Source organism: Lissotriton helveticus, chromosome 1_1 (assembly GCF_964261635.1).
Source record: "Lissotriton helveticus chromosome 1_1, aLisHel1.1, whole genome shotgun sequence".
Lineage (NCBI taxonomy): Eukaryota > Metazoa > Chordata > Amphibia > Caudata > Salamandridae > Lissotriton > Lissotriton helveticus.
The window spans coordinates 571,550,368-571,575,558 of NC_136057.1; the positions used below are offsets into that span (position 1 = coordinate 571,550,368).

General features: G+C 45.9%; 1 protein-coding gene across 1 annotated transcript in view; it reads left to right on the forward strand.

Moving 5' to 3' along the window:
- Positions 1-25,191, forward strand: part of LOC144813884 (solute carrier organic anion transporter family member 1A2-like) — a 1,119,068-nt gene that overhangs the window by 1,082,620 nt on the left and 11,257 nt on the right. The window contains exon 14 of the mRNA XM_078674060.1: positions 4,006-4,123. Coding sequence (XP_078530186.1) covers positions 4,006-4,123 — 118 coding nt within the window. The remainder of the gene's footprint in view (positions 1-4,005; positions 4,124-25,191) is intronic.

Sequence of the window (25,191 nt, forward strand, 5' to 3'; positions counted from 1 at the left end):
AGCCAGGCTTGCTTGAATCCAGTGGCAAAGTGAGCAAGGGACTCACGTCTGAGCATACCTTGCCAACTTATGGCGAACTAAGCGGTACAAAATGGGGTGGTGATGGACGGAGCATCTGAACCAATCAAACACTCACACCCAGTCAACAGATCTGAGTTTAATCCATCACCGTTCTTTAACTCACTCTGCCACCCCAGTTCAGACAAGGCCATATGCAAATCAGTCTGACCCTGTGCCTCCAAGGAACAGTCCAACCCGAACTGCAAAGCTGTGCCTTCCCTGGATTGGAAACAAGCTTCCTAGGACCGGTTTCTGGCATTACAGCCGTCTTCAGCCAGGCTTGCTTGAATCTAGTGGCAAAGTGAGCAAGGGACTCACGTCTGAGCATACCCTGCCAACTTATGGCGAACAAAGAGGTACAAAAGGGGGTGGTGATGGACGGAGCATCTGAACCAATCAAACACTCACACCCAGTCAACAGATCTGAGTTTAATCCACTCTGCCACCCCAGTTCAGACGGTAAACATTGTTTACAACGAAACTTTTACAACGCACTACCATTACAACGCGGTCATTACAACGCAAACCATTACAACGCATTGCGCTGGGGGGCGCTCTAGGATAGGGAATAGGTTAATTTACTATCCAATAACCTTCCCTAGTGTCCACGGGGACTGGAGTTGGAATAGTAAATTAAACTATTCACTATCCAACACCCAAAAGCGCTATGCGTTGTAATGGTATGCGATGTAAAAACCGCGTTGTAAAGGTATGCGTGGTAAAAGTATGCGTTGTAATGTCATACATCCGGTTCAGACATGGCCATATGCAAATCAGTCTGACCCTGTGCCCCATGGGAACAGTCCAGCCCGAACTACCAAGCCATGCCTTCCCTAACCCGGAAACAAGCTTCCTAGGACCGGTTTCTGGCATTACAGTCATCTTCAGCCAGGCTTGCTTGAATCCAGTGGCAAAGTGAGCAAGGGACTCACGTCTGAGCATACCCTGCCAACTTATGGCGAACAAAGCGGTACAAAAGGGGGTGGTGATGGACGGAGCATCTGAACCAATCAAACACTCACACCCAGTCAACAGATCTGGGTTTAATTCATCACCGTTCTTTAACCCACTCTGCCACCCAGTTCAGACATGGCCATATGCAAATCAGTCTGACCCTGTGCCTCATGGGAACAGTCCAGCACGACTGCCAAGCCATGCCTTCCCTGGACCGGAAACATGGCTTGTCAGTTCAGGCTGGACTGTTCCCATGAGGCACAGATTAAAGAATAATTTGCAGATGGCCATGTCTGAACTGGGGTGGCTTGGTGAGCAAAATACCAATGGATTAAACCCCGATCTGTGACTGGGGGTGAATGTTTTGCCATTGTGCAACATTCCGTCCATCATCTTGTTTGTTTAGCTGGTCAATCTATGTGGAAAGGGTATGCCCAGACGTGGGTCCCTTGCTCACTATGCCACTGGAGTCAAGCTATCCTGGCTGAAGACAGCTGATAGCCAGAAAACGGTCCTAGGATGCTTGATTCCAATCCAGGGAAGACATGGCTTGGCAGTTCGGGCTGGACTGTTCCCATGACTGATTTGCATATGGCCATGTCAAAACTGGGGTGGCTTGGTGAGCAAAATAACGATGGATTAAACCCAGATCTGTGACTGGGGGCGAATGTTTTGCCATTGTACAACATTCCGTCCATCATCTTGTTTGTTTTGCTGTTCAATCTATGTGGGAAGAGTATGCCCAGATGTGGGTCCCTTGCTCACTACGCCACTGGAGTCAAGTTGTCCTGGCTGAAGATGGCTGATAGCAAGAAACCAGTCCTAGGATGCTTGATTCCGGTCCAGGGAAGACATAGCTTGGCAGTTCGGGCTGGACTGTTACCATGAGGCACAGATTCAAGACTGATTTGCATATGGCCATGTCTGAACTGGGGTGGCTTGGTGAGCAAAATAATGATGGATTAAACCCAGATCTGTGACTGGGGGTTAATGTTTTACCATTGTGCAGCATTTCATCTATCATCTTGTTTGCTTTGCTGTTCACCCTATGTCGGAATGGTATGCCCAGACGTGGGTCCCTTGCTCACTACGCCACTGGAGTCAAGCTATCCTGGCTGAAGACGGCTGATAGCCAGAAACCGGTCCTAGGATGCTTGATTCCGGTCCAGGGAAGACATGGCTTGGCAGTTCGGGTTGGACTGTTCCCATGAGGCACAGATTCAAGACTGATTTGCATATGGCCATGTCTGAACTGGGGTGGCTTGGTGAGCAAAATAACGATGGAATGAACCCAGATCTGTGATTGGGGGGTGAATCATCTTGTTTGTTTTAGAATTTTAAATGACATTCCCCTCGCAGATTCAAAGGGCAGACTGCCAGCGAGAACCGTGGCCCTCTGGACACGTCATGGGACACGAAACTATTGCGCCAGGTTGGTTGCTAGGCAACTGATCAACGCGCAGAGGCAAACAGAGCGTCCTCACACTCTCCCAACCAGCTTATACTGGTCCTAGCGATCGTGGACGAGGTAGCGATTAATCACTGCACCTCAGCGATTGGGTAACAGAATACGTGGACCTTTGAGGTAAGCAGGGTTTAGCAGCATTTTTCCATGCTCAACTGTATGCTTTAACAACTAATTGGGAAAGAGTTTCATTACTTTTCACTCTCCCTCTTGACAGATTATTTCTGGGCCACCAATTATCTGTCTTTCTTCGCCTTGATGTTAAAACACATAAGTGGATTGCATTGACTAAGCGCCATTGAGATTGGAGTTGAATGCTCTCAACCCCGTGATATCTCTTTATGATAATTACTTGGGTGGAGAACTAACTCCTACACCCATTTTCTTCCTGTAGAATCATCGAAATAAGGGAGTGATTACATTTAACCAGCCTAGAATTACAAGTGGCCTTGCTCGAGTCAGCCTCAGAGAAGCTTACCTGGCCCCACCCCGTGAGGTGAGTCTTTACCACCACATGGAGTACACCACTTTCTGGCTAATTTTCTTTTAAATCCAAACCTGACCCCAGTTCATTTTAATCAACAGGCTGTCTGAAAACCCACCCCCCGTACCTAGTACTGATGAAGACCCGCAATGACACTTTAAGAGTGCTTTCCCAGGGTTGAAACGTCGACTTTAGAACTAATTAGACCAGCACTTTGGATTCTGCGCAGAGACTAATACTCGTGGTCCGCCGAACTATCTGAAGAACTTTGTACTACTGGCCGATTCCCCCTCCTTCCCCTTCTCTTATCACTGTATATAGTACACTTTCACAAATATCACTGAGCACCGAATGCCACAATTCTTTCACATATGATGCGCCACTATGTATTGTTGACAGCCATATATATATTAAAATAAGAGTATACCCTAGCCGGTTTGGTTTTGCATTTCTTGTAATTTATTCTTTGAATAATGAGAAAAATATTGAAGAAAAATATTGAAGTCATAGTAAGCACTCGACAGAACCTTTTGTATTTTTTCTTTTCGGTCCAGCAGGTCAGTAGATGACCAAATGGCCACGCAAAGGCTTTGCCCTCTTCTTTGGATACTATCTCTGAAAGTCACAAATTAGAGCCCTGGCAAGATGGATTGAAAAATTCACACTGAGATTGGTAAACTGAGTAGCATTAAAGTGGGTTATATTTTAATCTGTTATTTAAAACACTAGAGTCAGAAGAAATGCAGTGTGAAAACGTATATTAAGATAAGTACTGACCAGAAAGTGATCGGATATATTCATGTGCATTTTAAAGGTTCTTTAAAAAACAGTTGACTCTATCTGGTTTCTGAAATATTTCAAATCTAGTCATGCTTTACTTATGGCACATCTGTCCTTCATATGCAAGTTCATCACATTCGTTTGTTTACACATTCGCAGGAATAAAATAACAAAATTCATATGCTAAATGAACAAAATGTATCTAACACAAAACAATCATACTAATCAAATATCATAATTAATCATGTGTTCTTGCTTTCAGGTTCAATTCCATCACCCATTCTCTTTGGTGCCGCGATTGATACCACATGTCTAAAATGGGAAACCTCACACTGTGGTGAACCTGGAGCCTGTCGGATTTATGACACTGATTCTTTCAAGTAAAATCAACATTATAATGTTAAACTGTCTTTATGTTATAGATTTCTGTTTCATTAAACAAACAGTTTAGTTATATGTACAATAACCATTCTATAGAACAAATGCAGCACAATTATATCTGTCTCACTACCATATATTGTAGCTTTATTAGGAATCAATATTATAAAAAGTTGCTTTCTTAGAAAACCAATGCTGTTACATATTTTTGATCATTTAAAAAATAAAAGTGTGGTACACATTTCTTTTCTGTTCTATAGATTGGGGCTTGTTTTTTTCTCAAGGCGACTAGAGATGGGAAACGGCATAAACAATGCAGGCTAAACCACGCTTGCCATTACAACGTAAGCAGAACAGCGCTTGCTTTAACCACACATATGCCTTAACCAGGCACATGCGTGGTAAAGGCAGTCAGTGCTCTAGTTGCCAAGAGGATGGGCGGGGAGAGGAATAGGAAGGATCGAGACAGAAAGGACCAGGATGCAGATTGGTAAGAAGGGCTGGGCTGGGTTTTATGGCTCAGGGCAGGGGAGGGTTTGGCATAGTTTTTAGTGCTCAGGGTGGTGGGCTAGGGTCAGGGTAGGTTTTTGGGCTGGGGGCTGCTCCTTTAAGCCTCAGGGTCGGGGGTCGGGTAGTTTTTAGGGCTGTGGCGGGGTGAATTGCAGGGCTGTGGTCTGGGTTTTAGGACTCAGGGGGGCTGGGATGTAATTTTTACCACACATATGCCTTTACAAACCATGCCTTTACAACAAAATTCATTGTAAAAGCATGCGTGGCAAAGGCATGCGTGGTAAAGACATGGTGGTGTTTAAGAGCGCATTATGTTGTTAAGCCATGCATTGTTATGTTACACAACCGATATAGACATTTGTCTATGGCAAGCGCTGTGACATCAGAAACTTCTTGGCTCTGGCGCTGTCTTTTTCGCATGTGGTCAACATGCGTGCACATGCATTATTGGCCATCTTGCAATAGTTTGTCGCACAAATTAACAAAAAACATTCCAAAATGTGTTCCATTCTGTGTTCATGTACTTAGCTGTCAAGACACATGTTTTACTTTAAGAAAAAGCTGTTCAAGATTGCGGCCGTGTGTGTGTATTTGCAAGGCAGTCATCTTAGAATGTTTTTACTCAAAGCAAAACAAAGCATTCCAAGATGGCTGCTATGCATACAGCATGCAAGTACAAGCATTGCTATCTAGGAACAGTTATAAAACCAATAAAAAATTATTGCTGCCCACTGAAACAGTGGCAGGCTGTTGATAGGGCAAGGGGGCCTAAATGGCTAGCTAAAACTGAGGGAACTCATTTTTAAGTCTTTCCTTTCAACACCTTTAGTTTTTTGGCAAGAGCTCCTGCTTGCACTTACACAGGCACACACAACACATATATAACTATGCGTTCGGATACAGAAAGGAGCTTTTAAACAGCTGTTCAATTGGCTTTTAGCGGGCAGCATTGCCTTTCACTAAGGTAGTCCACATTGTTGCAGCTTCAGAATCTTGGCCACCCGGGTGCCTAAGAACTGCGGCACTGTGCAGGATCCCATAGTTCCTGGATCTCAGAAGACACCCACAGTTGCAGATGGAGACAGTCTCTCACCTGGCTCTGTTTCCTTTGTGCTCCTGATCTCCTAGCGGCTGCTGCCTCTCTTTTCAACTTCAAATTGGGAATATCCTGTCTGAGGGTTTCTAGCTGCCTTTTAAGGCTGATCGGCAACCAGGGGAGTAGCTACGTGGGGGGTGGGGGGTGCTTGGTGAATGACACCCCAAAATAAATACTTTTTTTGCCTGGGCCATCAGTTGGGTCTGATATGTCTGTGTCATTTTTACTTGTCAACCTTATTTCACTAAGAGGTTTTTGAATCAGGAACTTAAATCTCTATAGTCCCATGTTTACATTGCATCAAAGTTATGCCCCTTTTTGTGATGCTGCACTAACACAAAATCCTTTTTGGGATTTATGATGCCATGTAAAGGTTCATTTCCCATCTCTTTTTCTGTATTTCATGTAGTGCCTTACGTGGCAAGGGTATGCCTAGATGTGATGTGGGTCCCATGATCACTGTGTATCTGGAACCAAGTTGTACTTGGCTGATGAGCCCATCACAAGGGCAAAACTGGTCATGGGTTGCTTGTGTTCCGGTTCAGGGAGGACCGGGCTTGGCAGTTCAGGCCGGACTGTTCCTACTGGAGCATGTTCCAGAGCGATTTGCATATAGCTGGGCAGGGGCGGCTCCTCCGTTATGGCAGAGGAGCACCGCCCCACTGCTGGAACCAGTCAATCAAAAATTTTAAAATAAAAATCATAGTAAAGCAATTGAAAAAGCTGCTTTATTATCATTTTATTTTACTTGTAGGAGCCAGAGCCAAGTCTTGAGGGTGGGGCCATCAGCAGCAGGAGGAGTGGTGGGCGCAAGGCACTGCAAGTGTGCATGTTTGTTTGGCCGGCTGTCTTAGGACAGCCAAACTGACATGCACACTTGGATATCTCCAAGCTGTTGCTTGGAGATATCAGAAGGGCTCAGGAGCACAGGCTCCAAGTACCTACTGCAGTGCGAATCCAGCATGCTGTGCCCAGCCCAGGTGTTGCTCTCATGCTGGATAATACCAGCATGAGACCATCATCTGGATTGGTGCCGGGGACTCTGAGAGCCTGTGTTCATTGGGATTTCGGAGCTGAAGAGCACGTCTAGTCAGCAGGTAAGTAGTATTTTTATTTGTTCTGCCCCCTGCGCTGCCCCCTCCACTTTATCCTGCTAAGGGGAGCCACTGTAGTACGGCCCAAACTGATATAGTATTGTAAGCATAAGAACAGAGGGTTGGAATGCTACCCTGAGATATTGTAGTGGGTAGACTTATTGCAAGCAGCCTCCCATCACCTTTTGTCTGTAGCACGGGCATTCCTGCACATCCACCCGTAGAGACTAGGGGTAGGCTTAACACACATGGCATTACTTGAATTGCAGTGATGTATTTCTGCCTTTTAATTTAACCCATAAACAGAAACTAATGGGCATGAAAAATGTGTCAAGTTCAAATTCACAGTGCCTGTAATACTTCAGTGCTTAATTTAGCTTGTTTTCTGAAAGGTAATCCAGTTTCCGCAATTCTCCCTTTTATTACGGTAGTCTTCAATGGGAGGTATTTCCTGCTTAGCAAAAATTGTGCACTGCATGTACAATGAGGCAAAGGAGAAAACTTTTTTGGGTTTTGATGTATTGTCTGGCTATACCCATTTCCCTGCCCAAACTGTTTTTCATGACCTCCTCGACCACTTATCACAAATTCCTAATGTTCCTTTTTGTAAAAATTGCAATCCGGCCCATTGATTACACTTTATCCCGTCCCAGACAGAGATTACGGCTCAAGCCAGAGAGAACAGCCATAGCCAGAGAGTACAGTCCGGGTTTGGAGAGTAAGGTCCGGGTGCGGAAATTCCGGCCTGAGTGCGGACGTAAAGTTGGGAGTTGTAAGTGCATTCTGTAAATACCAAAAATCGTAAGTGCCTTCTGTGAATACCAAAAGTAGTAAGTTTAGGGTTTTGTCTCAGATTAGTTCTGTGAATCGGCCCGCAGTTTTTTTTAAATGCAGCCTGTTTTTTTTAAAGGAAAATGGGATGCATATAAAAAAGAGAAGTGAAACTTTTCAGTTTCAATTTTTTAACGGCAGGCTGTGGTCTCTGGGACCACTGCCTGCTTTTAAAAAATATTTTCCAACATACTCATAAGGGGAACCCTTAACCTTTGCGAGTGCTTTACCACCTACTTGGAGAAGGTGGTAAACTGCGAGTGTTTTGCGGCCGGAAATGCTGACTCGCTATTAGGAAGGGACACCCCTTCCTAACTGCGAGAGTGGCAAATGCTATTTTGCGAATCAGTGACTCACAAAATAGTATTTGTACATGCTATTACCCTTTTTTGCGGCCACAAACGTGAGGTTTCCACAAAAAAGCAGTTGTTCCTTGGTCTTTCCTACTTTTTTAAGGTTGTGGGCTCAAGGCCATGTTAGTTCTTTTTAAACCATCTTTAGAGTAATACCAGCTTTTATCCACTCCATTTATCCTTATGTTTTCAGAGGATTCCTGTTGCTGTTTTTCCTCATGTGCGGCATTCTGGTCCTGTTCTTATTTCTCTGCAGTGAATGCTCGTTTTGCAGGTGCTCTGGAGTTGGCAATGCTCCAACACTATTGTGAATGTTTCCACTACAGGAGCCGAATCTTGATTGGTCCCTAACATATAGACCTGCCTGGTTTAACTACATGCAACCCCTGTTCCACTGTATCAGGTGCCCCTTTGAATGGGCACTGGACATTTGCTTGGCTTAGCAGACACCCACTACCACGAGCATTGGGCTGCTAATGAGTCCCTTAGTGATCCATTTTCAGAACAATTCCCTGGGTTTGTGCCTTCTTCACAATGCAAGATTTAAGCCAATAGCCTATGAGGAAACTTGTGTATTGGCACATAGCTCATTGGATACAGGCTTTGCTGACATGGATGCACATTTCCGGGAATCTGTCTTGCCATCGCATGAGACCGGAGATCCTGCCTGGTCTTTGGAGCCCATGACATGGGCGGTTGACCAAGCATCATGTGTGGACTCAGACTCCTTTATGGAGACTCTAGCCTTTAAGATGGTGAGTGGCACAATGATTTCCTCCAAAGCACCCTGATTTCACCATTATTCCAAATTGACATTTGCTTCTATTCCTTTTCAGTAACTGCCATGTGTAACCTATGTTTGGGTATGTTTAGCTTCTGATTACATATATTACAGTTAGCATTCTCTTTAGTGCTACTATCCTGACCAAAAGGAGGGTGTGATGTTTGTGAGCACCTAGACATAACACAAGAATGCATCTGCTCTTTATGACATGTTGTGTCATATAGCTAAGTAAAAGAGAGTGGGAAAACACATGGGGTGAGAGTTCTGAGACAAGATCATTGCAGCAGTTGAGATGTAGAGCGCCCATCTGGGTATGCAAAGGTATGGGGGTAACGTTAACTTGCTAATTTAACTTACAATGCACATGAATCAACCCTAGAAGGGTATCCCAACACCACAGTAGACCAACGAGCAAGGCAGTATTAGTATTGGAATAGCTCTGTCTTGAGAAGCTTGCGGAAATAGAAACGGTCTGTGCAATTCCGTGATTAGGTAGTTTATTCCAGTAGCAAGGGGCCAATTAAGAGAAAGCTTTGCCCTAGAGTGTGTTTTCCTAATTCGGGCCAAAGTGAGAAATGATTTACCCGTTGATCTTAGAGGTCTGCCTGGCTGGTAAGGAATGAGTTTCCCCACCAGGTACCTGGATCCATTGCTTTTTAGTGATTGTGCACTTTTTTTTTAACAACTTTATTTATTAGGTTTTCATTTTCCAACTGGTCGGTTGTACACATATTTGCTATACATTCATCCATAATCTTTTTCTTGTAACATGCAGATCTCCAGTGATACATCAGTCAAATACAATAAACATAGCAAGAGGAAATAGATGATATACAAATCATCATAACATAAGTGGATACCCGCACTAGCATGTCACGTGTCGACACAATAATGAAATGTTTACATCACCCTGCACCATCATTGTCCGCGTGTCTGCCTGCTCACTTCCTTGTCCCTGTCTATGGGGCAATGTCCTGCATAATTCTCTCCACTATACTAGGTCCTCCTTCAGTTTATCATCCTTTCTACAAGCCTTCATCTGTAACTCTTCCGGAAGTGACCCCTCGCCCACGTCCTTCATCCACCCTTCTAGTGTCTGCACTGGTGGACTCATCTAGTATATTGCCACCCGCTGTCTGGCAAGCACCAATACCAATTGCAGCAGTTTATAGGTTCTCTTACGTTTTTCTACGCTTTGATATCTGTCCCAAAAGACACTGCCAGGAGCTAGCCACCACTCTGATACCCACCCTCCTGACACCCTTGCCACCATACCATGCCGAGATTGTAGCACCTCTGGGCCTTCCCACGCCAAATGTAAGAACCCTGCTTGCCCCTCGTGACATCTAGGGCATGTTTGAACTGGGGTGGCAGAGTGGGCTGAAGAACGGTGATGGATTAAACCCAGATCTGTTGACTGGGTGTGAGTGTTTGATTGGTTCAGATGCTCCGTCCATCACCACCCCCTTTTGTACCGCTTTGTTCGCCATAAGTTGGCAGGGTATGCTCAGACGTGAGTCCCTTGCTCACTTTGCCACTGGATTCAAGCAAGCCTGGCTGAAGACGGCTGAAATGCCAGAAACTGGTCGTAGGAAGCTTGTTTCTGTTCGAGGGAAGGCATGGCTTGGCAGTTCGGGCTGGACTGTTCCCATGAGGCACAGGGTCAGACTGATTTGCATATGGCCATGTCTGAACTGGGGTGGCAGAGTGGGCTAAAGACCGGTGATGGAATAAACCCAGACCTGTTGACTGGGTGTGAGTGTTTGATTGGTCCAGATGCTCCGCCCATCACCACCCCCTTTAGTACCGCCCCAAATGTTGCCGGCAGATGAAAGCAGTACTTGTGTAGAACAAGTGACTTAGTAATTAACCGTCACCAAATAAGCGATGCCCGGTTCCATTTCAAATCAACCTTGATCTTTCAGCATCAAGTAGCTCCCATTCAAGAGCAGTTTAAAAACTGGACGTATCAAGGCAGCTGGGGTACCCTTCAGATAACAGGACAAGTTCACAACAGAAGCATTGCATGCCCCATGAAGAGAGCTATCTTTGCAAACTAAGGACCTGCTTAAGGTTTTCTCAAAATCAGAACCACTAGGAAAAATGTATGTGTCCCCTTTGCTACCACTACCACAAGTAAGCAGCACATCCAATGTCTCTCTTGTTGGGGGCATATTCGGGTGCATGGGCCATGTGACCCTGACTAGCTCCATCAGCCCTGTGTACTAACTCAAAACCCTCACATGCATGCTCAAACGTAAGATAGGTGTCATTTATATATAGGTCCACGGGTACCTGACATCCGCCTCTCCTCTATGCCCTGAAGGACATACTCTCAGCCATTTCATGTACAGGGGGCCAGCTGCTAAATGCTTAACTCCTGATTTATTGGTGCGTGCCATAGCACGCGCTCCACAAAATGTTGCCATAGAAATGCTGTTTGCATAACGACATATGGTAGATCCACGCTCACACCCCCTCCCTCCATCCATGCTACAGGAAGACTCTCCGGTTGGATCAGTCCATCAAACAAATGCTTCTCCCTTTTGTCTCCCTCGTCCATCCACCATGCCATGTGCTGAAGGTGCGCAGCACCAACAACGATCTCAATTGCCGAAATACCGACCTGGGTATATTACACATAGAGTTATGTAATGCATAAAGGCATTGAGGCAAAAGCACCATCTTTGCCACTGCAATTCTGCTCATAAAGGACAGAGGTAGAGGCAAAACTCTAGGAAACAGACTCATCATATAAAGGCGGGTGTCAGTGGTAGCCATTACCTGATCTTTCATAGTATTTATTTATTTATTTTTAGATTTCTAAAGCGCGTAGCTACCCTGGGGACGTCCCAGCGCTGACATACAACCTATTATTCCAGAGGGGGAGGGGGAGAGCTAGATTTATTGGAAGAGCCAAGTTTTTAGTTGCCTGCGGAAAGTGAGTAAGTTGTGTTCTCTTCTAATGGACAGAGTTCCACAGTTTAGGGGCATTGTAGGAAAACAATCTTCCCCCTGATCGTGCTCTGTTTATTCTTGGAATGCAGGCAAGGGAGAGAGAGTCAGACCTGAGTTGTCTGTTAGGGTGGTAGGGTTTGATGAGGGATTTCAGGATTGGCGGGCCTTTGCCTTGCATTAGCTTATGTGTAATGCATAAGGCCTTGAAAGTTTCTTTAATCGGGAGCCAGTGGAGACTTCTGAGAGCCGGTTTGGCAGAGCATCTGGACTTGGTACCTGTAAGGATTCTGGCGCCTGCATTTTGGGCATATTGCAATTTTTTTAAGGTTGCGGCCGGAGCTCCTAGGTACAGAACATTTCCGTAGTCCAATCTAGAGTTCACCAGACCCTGGATAAGCATTTTCCTAGATTGGAAGGGGAGAAGATGGAGGATCTTTCGTGCTTGTTGGATCAGACCGAAGCAGATGCCAGAGGTTTTCCTGGCCTGGGTCTTAAAACTAAGCTCCTGGTCTAGCCAGATCCCCAGGCTCTTGACTTCTGGCTTCGGGGTAGGAGGTGAGCCCATGCATAGAGGCCAAGAGAGGGACGTTGGGAGTTTGCGTGGGTTGCCTAGCAGTAGAATCTCGGATTTCCCTCCGTTTAACTTGAGGCGAGATTCGCACATCCAGCAATGGATGTTATTTAGGCAGTCCGCCAAGTTGTCCAGACTTTGACTCGAGTGGTTTAAAGAACCACCAATTGGGTGTCATCAGCATACATGACAGTTTTTATACCAAATGGGGTAATGACGTCCTCTAGGGGGGACATGTAGACATTAAAAAGCGTGGGGCTCAGGGAGGAGCCCTGAGGGATCCCACACTGAAGGGGGAACGTCTTGGACAGCACAGGTCCGTCGGACACCTGAAAGGTTCTCCCCTCCAGGAAGGATTTGATCCAGGACAGGGCGGTATCAGAAACTCCTGCCGAGCTGAGTCGGCGGAGAAGAATGGAGTGGTCCACCGTGTCGAAGGCGGCACTTAAGTCGAGGAGGATCACTGCCACTGATCCTGCATCTATGATGGTTCGTGCCTCTTCGACTACGGAAGAAGTGCGGTATCGGTACCCTGCCCTGGTCTAAACCCTGTCTGGGATTGGCGCAGGAGATTGTTGGTCTCTAAAAAGAGAGACAGTTGGGAATTAACAATTCATTTGGCGATTTTTCCCATGGCCGGGAGGAGAGAGATGGGTCTAAAGCTGGATAAGTCTTTGGGGTCCAGGTGAGGTTTTTTCAGCAGCGCCCTGACTGTCGCTTTTTTCCAGTTCTCTGGAACAGTGCCGGAGGCCAGAGAGTTATTAATCAATTGGGTGAAGGGTGGCGTGATCGTATCGGCGACCAGTTTTAATTTGCTCAGCGGAGCAGGATCTGAAGGGGCCCCACTTTTCACTGATTGTAAGGTAGATATAAACAGATCAGTAGTGACCACGGGGAAAGCTGGGAGGCGTGGGGTTTCTGCACTCGGAGAAGAAATGCTGGGAGGTTGGGTGGGGGTGGGGGGTGGGAGGGATTCCAAGATATTACTGATTTTTGTAGTGAAAAATTCTGCTATTTGATTGCATCTAGTACCAGATGGGTCTGGTGCAATGACAGGAACCGGGGTTTTTGTAAGGAGGCGCACAATGCGGTAGGTTTCTTTGGAGGAATTAGAAGCTGTCTGTATTGCTTTCTCAAAAAAAATTGTCTGTGCATTTTTTATACAGGATTTATAATGTTTTATCGCTGATCTGTATGCGTTTTTGCTTTCGTGTGCCCAGTCCCGTCTCCAGAGGCGCTCAAGTTTTTAACACTGTTTCCTAAGCAGGTGCAACTCTTGGGTAAACCATGGGGATTTAAGACTTCTTCTCTTACTGGGAAGGGGTTTGACGGGAAGGGTTGTATCCAGGGATTGAGCTATCCAGTCGCGTAGTTGCGCGTCTGCCTGGGATGGGTCGTCGTCTAAAGCTGGCAGGGTCTGAGCAAGTGTTTGAGCCCATACATTTGTGTCCAGTTTCTGCCAGGGACGGGATGGAGGTTGCTCCGGGGGAGTGTCCGGTATTTCTGCCGATAACTTAAGGTTAAAGGGGATAAGGAAATGATCTGACCAGGGGATAGGGGTAGGGGTGTTCACTATTAGCCTCGGAAGGTTTGAGAATATAGGGTCTAACATATGGCCCAAGGTGTGGGTTGCATGGCTGTTTTTTGAGTTAAGACCAAGAGAGGCTAGATCGTTTTTGAGATCGGCGGCTATTTTGTTGTTTAGATCGTCGAAGTGACGGTTTAGGTCTCCCAGGACCGTAAAGTTGGGAGTTAGGCAGGCCAGAGAGGTGATGGTTTCTACTAGGGAATCGCAGAAGAGTCGTTGATATCCTGGGGGGCGATAGACTAAAATCCCTGAGAGGGTTGTATCTGGTGGTAGGTGAATGGAGAAGTGGACGTTTTCACAGTCCTGGATTGGGCTGTCCTTGAAAGTGCAGGACAGGTGGTCACGGTAGATAATAGCTATCCCTCCCCCGGTACCAGAGGGTCTGTCCAGATGTTTTATAAGGTAACCTGGGGGGAGTGCTTGGGTGATGTCTGGGTCCGAGTTGACATTGAGCCACGTTTCAGTGAGGAAGAGAACCTCAATCTCTAAGGGCTGCAGAAGCATGTTGATTTCTACTTGATGTTTTGGGAGGGATCTACAGTTCAATAAGGCCATGTTCATCCGGCGGGGTTTCAGAGCGAGACGTGGTGAGTGTTTGTATGGGCACAGTGCACAGCGGGATTGTCCTTCATTTAACGGTGATGAGCTCTGACAGGGAGTCATTGCACCTCTTAAATTAAGGACTGTTTCCCGGGTGTATCTCCGAGGGGATGGAGCACGAGCAGGGGTCCTGGGCTCTGGGCTCGGTCTGGCGCGGACGGGCGCAGACAGGCTTGCATTAGGCGCGCCTTCGGTGCGCAAACGGCGCTCCCGCTGCGCTCGTCCGCTGCGCTTCCTCTGGATACACATATTTTATGCCAGAGATAGGGAGGAGGGGGGGCGTGGCCTAAAAGGGGCGTGGCCTCCCTCGTGGCCGGTAATGGCGTCAGGGGGAGTGTTTGTGGGGGGATGCGCAGCAGCGCTGAGATCCGCTGTGCTTTTGCCTATCCCAAATAAGCAGTGCTCTCCAAGTGATCTTCCTAGCTGGTGAGTTTAAAAAGCAAGTAATTTGTGACAATCAATTTTTAAAACAGTTCAATCAGGTTTTAAAAAGACAGAGTAGAAGGGATAGAAAGGCTCCCGGCTTCCGCCTCAGGAGATAGGGGTATCTAACAGTCGCTAGTAGTCAGCGGTGTTATATGCTCGGCGGCGGGGGCATGGCCTAAAAAGGGGCGTGGCCTCCCTCGCGACGGGGTGTGTGGCCTACAAAGGGGCGTGGCCTCCCTCGTGGCCGGTAATGGCGTCAGCGGGAGTGTTTGTGGGGGGCTGTGCAGCAGCGCTGAGATCCGCTGTGCTTTTGCCTATCCCAAATAAGCAGTGCTCTCCAAGTGATCTTCCTAGCTGGTGAGTTTAAAAAGCAAGTAACTTGTGACAATCAATTTTTAAAACAGTTCAATCAGTTTTTAAAAAGACAGAGTAGAAGGGATAGAAAGGCTCCCGGCTTCCGCCTCAGGAGATAGGGGTATCTAGAGTCTAGTCCAACCGAACGCCCAGATTTAGTTACTGTAGATTTGGGGGTAGGTGCTGCACCCAAATCTGTTGGCCCCAAATCCGGGGACCAGAGCAGCTGGGATCTGGCGAAGAGCATGATCTCAGTTTTGCTAGTATTTAGCCAAAGAAAGTTCTCAGCCATCCATGCCGAGATGGCTTTCATCCCACATGCAAAACATCCTTCGATAGTAAGGAGGTCTCTAACAAAGGAGATAAGAAGTTGAGTATTGTCCGCATAAGAAAGAGGTGTAAATACGTAAGCTCTGATGGGTTTTGCATGGGAGGCTAAATAGATGTTAAATAGTGTAGGGCTAAGACATGAGCCTTGAAGCACACCCTTGTTGAACTCCATGGTGCGGGATCTGAACTGACCCAGTTTGATGGTCTTGGTTCGATGAGATAGAAAACATGTGAACCATTGAAGAGCTGTGCCATGAATGCCTATCTCCTCCAATCACTGGAGCAATCTGGAATGAGATACTGTGTTAAAAGATGCCAATAAGCGAAGCAGCACTAACAGTGAAGGCAGGCTTTCATTCTGAGTGCATCTGATATAGTCTGTGACTGCTATGAGAGCAGTTTCAGTGCTAGGCATGGGTCTACACCCAGATTGGGAGGATTCTAGGATCCTGTTGGACTCTGGAAACTCCATAAAGTGTCTACTAATATATCCTTCCAATAGTTTACTCATCAGGGGGAAAAGCAAGATAATGCAATATTTCTAAAGGTCTGCGGCTGGGAGATGAATCTTCTCAGGAATGACCTGGGCGGCTTTCCAGTCTAACTGAATCTTACTGAAATGTATCGAAAGATTTAGTAATGAGCAGATAACCGGGCGAGCTGATTAGACAGAGTAGCTAATATCTTAGCTGGGACAATCTCTAATAGAGACCCTGATTTTGCTGCCTTAAATGCTTTACAAATGGAATCTGGCCTAAGAGGTACAAAATCCTCTAAGGTACAAGTACTTGAAGCATTAGGAAGGGATAAGCTGGATTCTACGTTCATTGGCTACACCGGTCTAGGAAAATTTTTGTAGATCAGATTAACCTTTTCTTCAGAGTGATTTGCAGCGGCATCACATAGAGCTTGTGAAGGTAGGGTATCTGTTGAGCAAGCCTGTGGGTTAATAAATGATTTAAAGACTTTACATAGCTCTTTGGAGGAGTTCCCAGTCTGTGAGATGAATACCTTGCATGCTTTTTTAATGCAGCTATGGTAATGCGCTAAGGTTTTTTAATATGCCTCTCTATCTCAGGGGTTTTGGGCTTGTCGCCATCGTCTCTCCAGTTTTTTGCACTGGGCTTTCTCCCTGAGTAAATCTGGGGTATACCATGGTGCAATTGGACCATGTGTAACTGCAAGTTGGTTTTTCATAGATGCCAGGTTGTTTATAGCTGTTTTTACAGACACGTGATAATCCACAGTGCCTTTTACACATCTCCAGCCTCCCCTGTAGCTGGAATGGTAAATTCCTTGGTGAAGGCTTCCTGTGTGACTTTGCATCATTATCTCACCAGATTTGGTCTAGGTTTATTCTTTGGGTGTTCGGGTACACAAAACAAAGAGACCCGAAATCCGATTAGTGAATGATATGTCCACAGTAGGGGGCAAGGGGGCTCACAGGACACAAGGAAGAATTTGTAAAAATCTAATCCAGAGTGTGGCCTACAGTGTGCATGGACCCTTTAGCAATCTCTTTCGGACCTAGCGTGGACAGGTTGGCGAGGAGTTGCTGTGCCCCTGTATTTAAGGGGTCTTTGCTATGTACATTAAAATCACCTAGTAAAATGAATTTATTTGATGCAAGCGTGTGAAAAGCAATAAGTTCCAAAGGTTTGTGACTAAAAGTCTCCTCTAGGGACTATATACAAGAGCTCCTTTCCAACTGAACTGGGGAAAGAGTTTCACCTTAAAGACACATATCTCTGCCCATTCCTCAGAAATGGTCTCTATAAAGGAGATATTCAAAGAGTCTTTTAAAATGATCACTATTCCACCACCCATTCTGCCTTCCCTATCCAATCTCAATATGCGATAATTGTTTGGAAGGGCGATCGCAATGGAGGGAGTTGAGGTAGGTTTAGCCAGGTCTCTATTAGAAATCTCAGATCTGGTGATCTGGAGGTCACCATGTCCTAAATAGAAAGAAATCCAGACCCAAGGGGGCTAAGTGAGAGAGTCTAAAGGGACATAGAAAGGTAGGTCATAACCAAGGGTTGGGTCTGATTAGGTAGGGTCAGAAGGTGTTTTCCTCCATGGTTCAACGTGAGGCTTTGAAAGTGACAATTTAAGCAAGTTAATAGACCTTCAAGGAGAGATGGGAAGATTTATTTACAGCAGGGTTCATTAGGGGTTAAACTCTTTGCTTAGTTTCCTATGCGGATAAGTTCCTCCACCGAACAAGTGATTTTAATTATGTTGCTAATTTCTGGGGAGAAAGGAGCAGGGATCCTGGCTCCTGGTGACAGTCAGGTGTGGACGGCGCAAACAGGCTTGCCTTTGGTGTGCTTTCTGCGCACCCACTGTGTGCATCCGCTGTGTGTCAGCGCCGCCATCTGCATTAAATAGGAAGCAGGGAGCGCAGCTAGACTGCTAATCCCTGTAGTCCCTAGCCAGAAACTGGAAGTGGGGAAGCTCGCCCCCTCTCTACACCGCAAACAGAAGAATCTGTGGTGGACAGAGAACGAGGTGAAACCAGTAGGTGTGGTTAAAAATACAGCCTAACCATACATTGCCTGATAAAAAAAGAAGTGTTAAAGTAATAAAAACAGTGAAAGAAAATACTTTAAAACAATGCGAGAGAGCAAGATTGCTGCAACTTGCCTGCGGTCTGTCTGCTGCATGGCCCACTGTAGCTTTACCTATGTTAGCCTAAAATACTACATGCTAATGCTACATAACCATTCAGCTTCAGTAGAAGTGGGGGGTGGATTTAGGCTAATCTGTCTTGTACCATGACAGGGCTTTTTATAGGATATGTTTCAGTAGCCATGCTAATAGTGTTTTAATATGCATTTGTTTTTCTAATTGTGGCACGAATACTGCATTTCAGGGCACACTACTTTAAATAAATATTCTAAACTTCCTTTGTCTTTTGTTTATCTTATTGTGGATGAGTATGAGTGAGAGAGCGTAATAATGTGTCCCGTTACCACGATCGCTGAGAGGATCGAGAGTGTTGGTTTCTGTCTGTGTCCAGGGTGACATAACTGTGAAGGGCTCTCTTGCAATGTTTTGTGTATTGCTTCAGGCCAGGAGAACAAAGAAGGCCTACGTGTGAAGGGGAAAGGTCTTTTTTACAAGATGGCTAGGGAGGAGTTGTGCCCTCCCCTGATTACATTTCGAAGGACCCTGCCTGTAGTACACACAAAGGAACCTGACACCAGGCATGCCCTTGCTTTTGGTACCCTAGACTGTCCTGCGGTCTGAAGAAGAGGATGTGGCCTGCTGACTGATGAGGGATTGGAACTGTTTGTTTGGAAACCAGGTTACACAGAGTGACTCCAAACATCATTTGGCTGATCTCCTGGGTGAGCTACAGGGACAAAACACACTTTCCAGGCCCTCACTGCAGCTACCCAGCTGACCAGCACCAGCTGGACCTGCCTGAGCCCTGCTACTTGCTTCTGCTATCCCCAAGAGGTGCCCCTCAGGCCCTGGACTCTTGGCTGGCATTAGTGAGAACCTCTTCACCGCCTGAATACCCTTTGTGAGATAATTTGCACAATATACATCCCTATAACATAACACACATATAACAAGAAAAAGTGAAGTTACTGATGTTATGGGTCCTCAGGACTGAGAAGTGAACTCTTTTCACTGAGAATTGACTGCCCGCAAAGACAACCAACATAAAGCTCCAGTGGGAATAGCCCTTTGTGCTGACAGTGACTGTCTGCAACGATCAAGCAATGTGAAGCTCCAGCAACAACCACCTGTATCATTGGTCTCTATCTTGGCTGCTAAATCTGTCAATTTTACTATTTTAGGAGATCTCAATCTTCATCTTGAGGACCACCTCAAATGCAAAATGGCAGATTTTCTAGCTGATCTTGCTGCCTGTCAACTACTGCAGTTTGTTTCCGGCTCTACTCACATGGCAGGACATCTTCTTGACCCAGTATTTTCCAACATATCTACCCTGAGGGCCCTACCCCCTCTTCCCATGGCATGGACTGTTCATTTTCTCATCTCTATTGCACTTCTTTATGAGTATCAGCCACTACGCATTGACCCTCAGCATTTGCTAAAACGTCCTTGCATAAGCTTAATACTAATCTTCTCAGGCACACCTTAAGTTCTCAAACACCCCAATTGCCTGTTGACTTCGAGGCAGCTGATAGATGTGTCTACAAGTGGCTCCTGCAGGCTCTTGATAAACAAAATTCCTGCCAAACTTACATCAAGTCGCAGAACCCATACTAATCCCTGGTTTAATGAGAAATTGTCCCAGATGAAGAAAGACTGCAAAATTCTTGAATGGGTTTGAAGATGCAAGTATGACCCTGCCCTTAAAACTCAATATCGTTCCGCCGTCAAAACTTATCACAAACGGATCCAGAAAACACGTGCCAACTATATTTCAGAAACTATAAAGTGCTGTTATAATCCAGACAAAAGCATCTTCTCCCTGCTTAACAACATTGAAAACCCACTATCAGCTAGGGCCTCGACCACTCTCTCCAACTCACAATGTGAAGCTCGAGCTACTTTTTTGTTAATAAAGTTGAGAAGATTTACAAAATCTTCCCGCCCATTACCAATAGCATAAAGTGAACTGTTTTTACCAGGGTTCCAGGCACCCTTTTATCTTCCTTCCCCGTCCTATCTTGTGAGACACTAGGGACCCTGTGCCATGAAATCAAATCAGGATCCCCAGCAGATCCTTTTAAACCTGATCAGTTTTTACAATTTTTACCCTTACTCCTACCCACGTTGTGCGAATTAATAATTCTGTCCCTAACCTCTGGCACTGTTCCCATGTCATGGGAACATGCCAAGGTAATCCCCCTGTTAAAAAAGCCTACGCTAGACGCCTCCAAACCTGAAAGTTTTCGCCCGATCTCTCTTCTTCCTTTTGCTGCCAAAATTACAGAATCTTACATCAACTCTACCCTTACTGAATTTATAGAGGCTAATAACATTCTAGACCTGACACAGAATGGTTTTAGTCCTTGCCACAGTACTGAATACGCTTTATTGATTGTGACTGAACAACTGCGGTGACTTTGGATTAGGGCTGGATCTCCGCCTTGATTCTCTTCGATCTTAGTGACGTCTTTGACACGGTTTCACACTAAATCCTGCTACAACACCTTCAAGAGATTGGCCTACGAGACATGGTTCTTGACTGGTTTGTGTCTTTTTTAGCTGACAGATCATTCAAGTCATCTCCCCCTATGGCTCCCAGAGGCAGCTTGTCAACCATGGGGTTTCCCAGGGATCGGCCCTAAGTCCGACATTATTTAATATCTATGTCCAGCACCTGGTGGAAGTGGCTAAAAGCAGAGGCCTTTCTATGGTCTCATATGCTGATGACGCTCAGCTTGTCATCGCACTATCCAACACCTCTGATCAGCAGGTCACTAAGTTCCGCGATGACATGATGCCCATTGCTGAATGGATGACGTCCAACTATTTGCAGCTCAATGCTAGTAAAACTGAGATCTTACTGGTGGGCAAGGACACCCACCTCTTAAAAAACCAATGGTGGCCTTCGGCTTTGGGAATTTCTCCTACTCCAAAAGACACCGTAAAAATTCTGGGCGTGTGGCTGGACAGGGCACTCACCTTTCAAGCTCAGACAAAACTAGTGGCGGGCAGTTGCTCTGGTCTCCTACGCGGCCTGAGGCCACTGCTCGGGTTTTTTGATCTTCACACTTGCCATGTTATCATCCAGTCCACCATCCTTTCTAGGCTGGACTATTGTAAAGCTTTGTATCTAGGTGCCAACAAGGCACTTTACAGAGGGTGCAAAACGCCACGGCTCGTTCCATCTTTGCCCTCCCACGGTCTTGCTCTACATCCAAATACATACAGAAATTACACTGCTCCCGGCTGAAAAAAGAATTCAATTCAAATCTATATGCATTGCTCACAGAATTTTTCATGCCGAAGCTGCCCCAACCTTGTAATGCTTCACATTACAACACAAAATTCTTTTAAAGCCAGACCTACTGGCATTTTAAGTAAGGTAGACTTACTGATTTTGTCAAAGAGTAAAAACACCAAAATGTAAGAAGCAGAAATGATTTAAATGATCTATTTTCGTTTTTCCTACTTTTTCTTCTGGTTTTCAGAGAGCAATAGATCTCTTTCTAATGCTAAGGCTTGCGTGTGCTAATGCACCATGTTGATTCCCAGGTTCCAGAAATTGTTTTCGCTTTCAAGTAAGAATAAATAGAGTGTTGCAGTTGTGTCTTGTCGTCACATATTCACCAAAAGTTATACTTTTAATTAGTGTAGATGAGTGATATGAGCTAGCATGTAACACAGCATTATTTGCTACAATTGGCTTACGATAAACGGTGGGCACCAGATGGTCTTCTCACACTTTGACCATGATATTAAGGAACACTATCTTGACCTGACGAAATTCTGAGTAAGTTTAATGGTATTTCAATTTTCATTAGGAAATTTTCCAACTCTATACCAGTGTCCTGGTTGCCCTTCCAAACAATGAAAATGTAATCTACGAATCTTAGCCAGAGACAGACATGTTGCATAAAAGTGTATTTTTCTGTTTCCTTCGCATTTTCTTCATCCCACCATCCCATCAATATTCAGGAGCAAGATGGTGAAAATTTACAGCCCATGACCGCCCTACACTGTTGTGGAAAGAATTTGTCATTGGATGCTTGTTTCCGGTCCAGGGAAGACATGGCTTGGCAGGTCGGGCTGGACTGTTCCCAGGAGGCACAGGGTCAGACTGATTTGCATATGGCCATGTCTGAACTGGGGTGGCTGAGTGAGCTAAAGAATGGTGATGGATTAAACCCAGATCAGTTGACTGGGGGTGAGTGTTTGATTTGCTCAAACGCTTCGTCCATCATCCCCTTTTGTATCGCTAATGAAGGTATTCAGCAAGGTAACGTATAGCGGGCCATTACAATGAGGCCTGTAAAGCCTCTGACCGCAGGTGAAAGGCTTTAAGGGCCTCATTGTTGGTTTCAATTCGGACCAGCTGATTAAGATTCAGCCCGTCAATCCTGCTTGCTTCTGACAGACTTATGGAGTCCGTCAGCCAGTTGGAGGCCGCCCGTAAGCCCAAAGGTCAGCCTTTCCACCCTTAAGATTACAAAACTCGGTCTCCAGCAGGCATTCCATGCCAGGCTATCTGACATGGATAGCCTGTCAGTGAGAGAGTATGTGGGCCCCTAGCAGTGCCCCCTTAACCCTGCGGCCGATGGTTAGTGGCCAAGGAGAACCCTATGATGCCCCCCTGTTAATCCCAGAACCATGTGGCAGACACCATGAGGTGCCGAGATTAACACTACCTCCTGTTTCCCTGCGGGAGCATGTGTTATGGCCAGTTTAGGGCCGTAACACATGTTTCCATATGGAAATGTCTGAATGTTACCAAACAGTGTTCGGTTGCATCCTAATTAGGCGGTCCAGTCCACCGACCAGAGGTCAGACGGTCGTGTTACCGAGACGGTCTGCATGGTAATAAGCCCCATAGTGTCACACACCATTTGTCCAAACTAAGGTGCAGATTTATCAAGGGTATTGCATCACCCTTGCTCCCAGAGAGATGTCTCAAGTCATGGCCGCCACAGTTGACCTCATCACGATGTACTGCGAACCCTGGTCAATCATAAAACTGGTCATCAATCTGAACTGTATCTTAGCCATCATCCAACCTGGATCCTGCACTCCATTCAGGATATTTACCCGGAGATCTATCACCTACCTAGACGGACTTCGGGCAAACGCTCCCGCATCTCTCCTGACCTTATCTTCCCCCTCTCTCTTCCCCTACCCTCTCCTCTCTCCGCTCCTACTCTTTCCAGCTTCTGTCCTCAGCCATCACTTGCCACTGCCCCTTGTCCCCACCCTGTTTCTGAGTGAACCTCTTCCCTCGACACTTGAGACGGAACTATTGTGTCTGACGCCCGATGGAGCTACTTTGTTTGGCTATAGGGGAGATGGGCCATGGATTCCCTCTTTGGTCGTCACCTACCCAGTCGGTCTTTAGACAGACTTCCTTTCGTCTCTACGGCTGTCTTTTCCCTTTTCCTCTCTTTCTCACGTCCCCTACCCCCCACTACTTCTCTCTCTCCTTTCTCTCCTCTCCTAATGTGTTGCTGATTATCTGTTTTAATGTTTAACTGTCAATCTTTTTCTGTTATATTGTTGAACCTCGTGGTTCCACTTTCTTTCGTCTCTCCTGTCCTCTCCTCCCGCATCCTCCCTCCATTTTATGTCTCTCCTTCTCTCCTCTCTCAATGTATTGAGACTGAACTATTTTATCTGATGCCCGATGGAGCTACCTGGTTTAGCTATAGGGGAGATGGGCCGTGGATTCCCTCCTTGGTCGTCACTTACCCAGTCAGTCTTTAGACAGATTTCTTTTCGTCTCTCCTTATTGTCTCTTCCTTTATCCTCACTTTCTCACCTCCCCTACCCCCACTACTTTTCTCTCTCTTTTCTCTTCTCTCCTAATGTATTGCTGATTGCTTTATGTAATGTTTAATTATTGTTATTTTTCTATGATATTGCTGAACCACATTGTTCCACTTCCTCTCGTCTCTCCTGTCCTTTTCTCCCCCATCCTTCCTCTATTTTATGTCTCTCCTTCTCTCCTCTCTCAATGTTTTAAGACTGAACTATTCTGTCTGATGCCCGATGGAGCTACCTGGTTTAGCTATAGGGGAGATGGGCCGTGGATTCCCTCCTTGGTCGTCACCTACCCAGTCAGTCTTTAGACAGACTTCTTTTCATCCCTCCTTATTGTCTCTTCCTTTATCCTCACTTTCTCACCTCCCCTACCCCCCACTACTTTTCCCTCTCTTTTCTCTCCTCTCCTACTGTATTGCTGATTGCTTTATGTAATGTTTAATTGTTATTCTTTTTCTATGATATTGCTGAACCACATTGTTCCACTTCCTCTCGTCTCTCCTGTCCTTTCCTCCCGCATCTTTCTTCTATTTTATGTCTCTCCTTCTCTCCTCTCTCAATGTTTTGAGACTGAACTATTTTGTCTGATGCCCGATGGAGCTACCTGGTTTAGCTATAGGGGAGATGGGCCGTGGATTCCCTCCTTGGTCGTCACCTACCCAGTCGGTAATTAGACAGACTTCTTTTCGTCTCTCCTTATTGTCTCCTCCCTTATCATCACACTCTCACCTCCCCTACCCCCAACTACTTTTCCCTCTCCTCTCCCAATGTATTGCTGATTGTTTGATTTAATGTGTAATTTGTTGATCTTTTTCTGTTATATTGTTAAACGAAATTGTTCCACTTCCTCTCATCACTCCAGTCCTCTCCTCCCGCATCCTCCCTCTATTTTATGTCTCTCCTTCTCTCCCCTCTCAATGTATTGAGACTGAACTATTTTGTCTGGCACCCGATGGAGCTACCTGGTTTAGCTATAGAGGAGATGGGCCCTCGATTCCCTCCTTGGTCGTCACCTACCCAGTCGGTCTGTAGACAGACTTTTTTTTCGGCTCTCCTTATTTTCTTTTCCATTATCCTCCCTTTCTCACCTCCCCTGCCCCCTCCACTAGTTCTCTCTGTTTTTCTCCCCCATC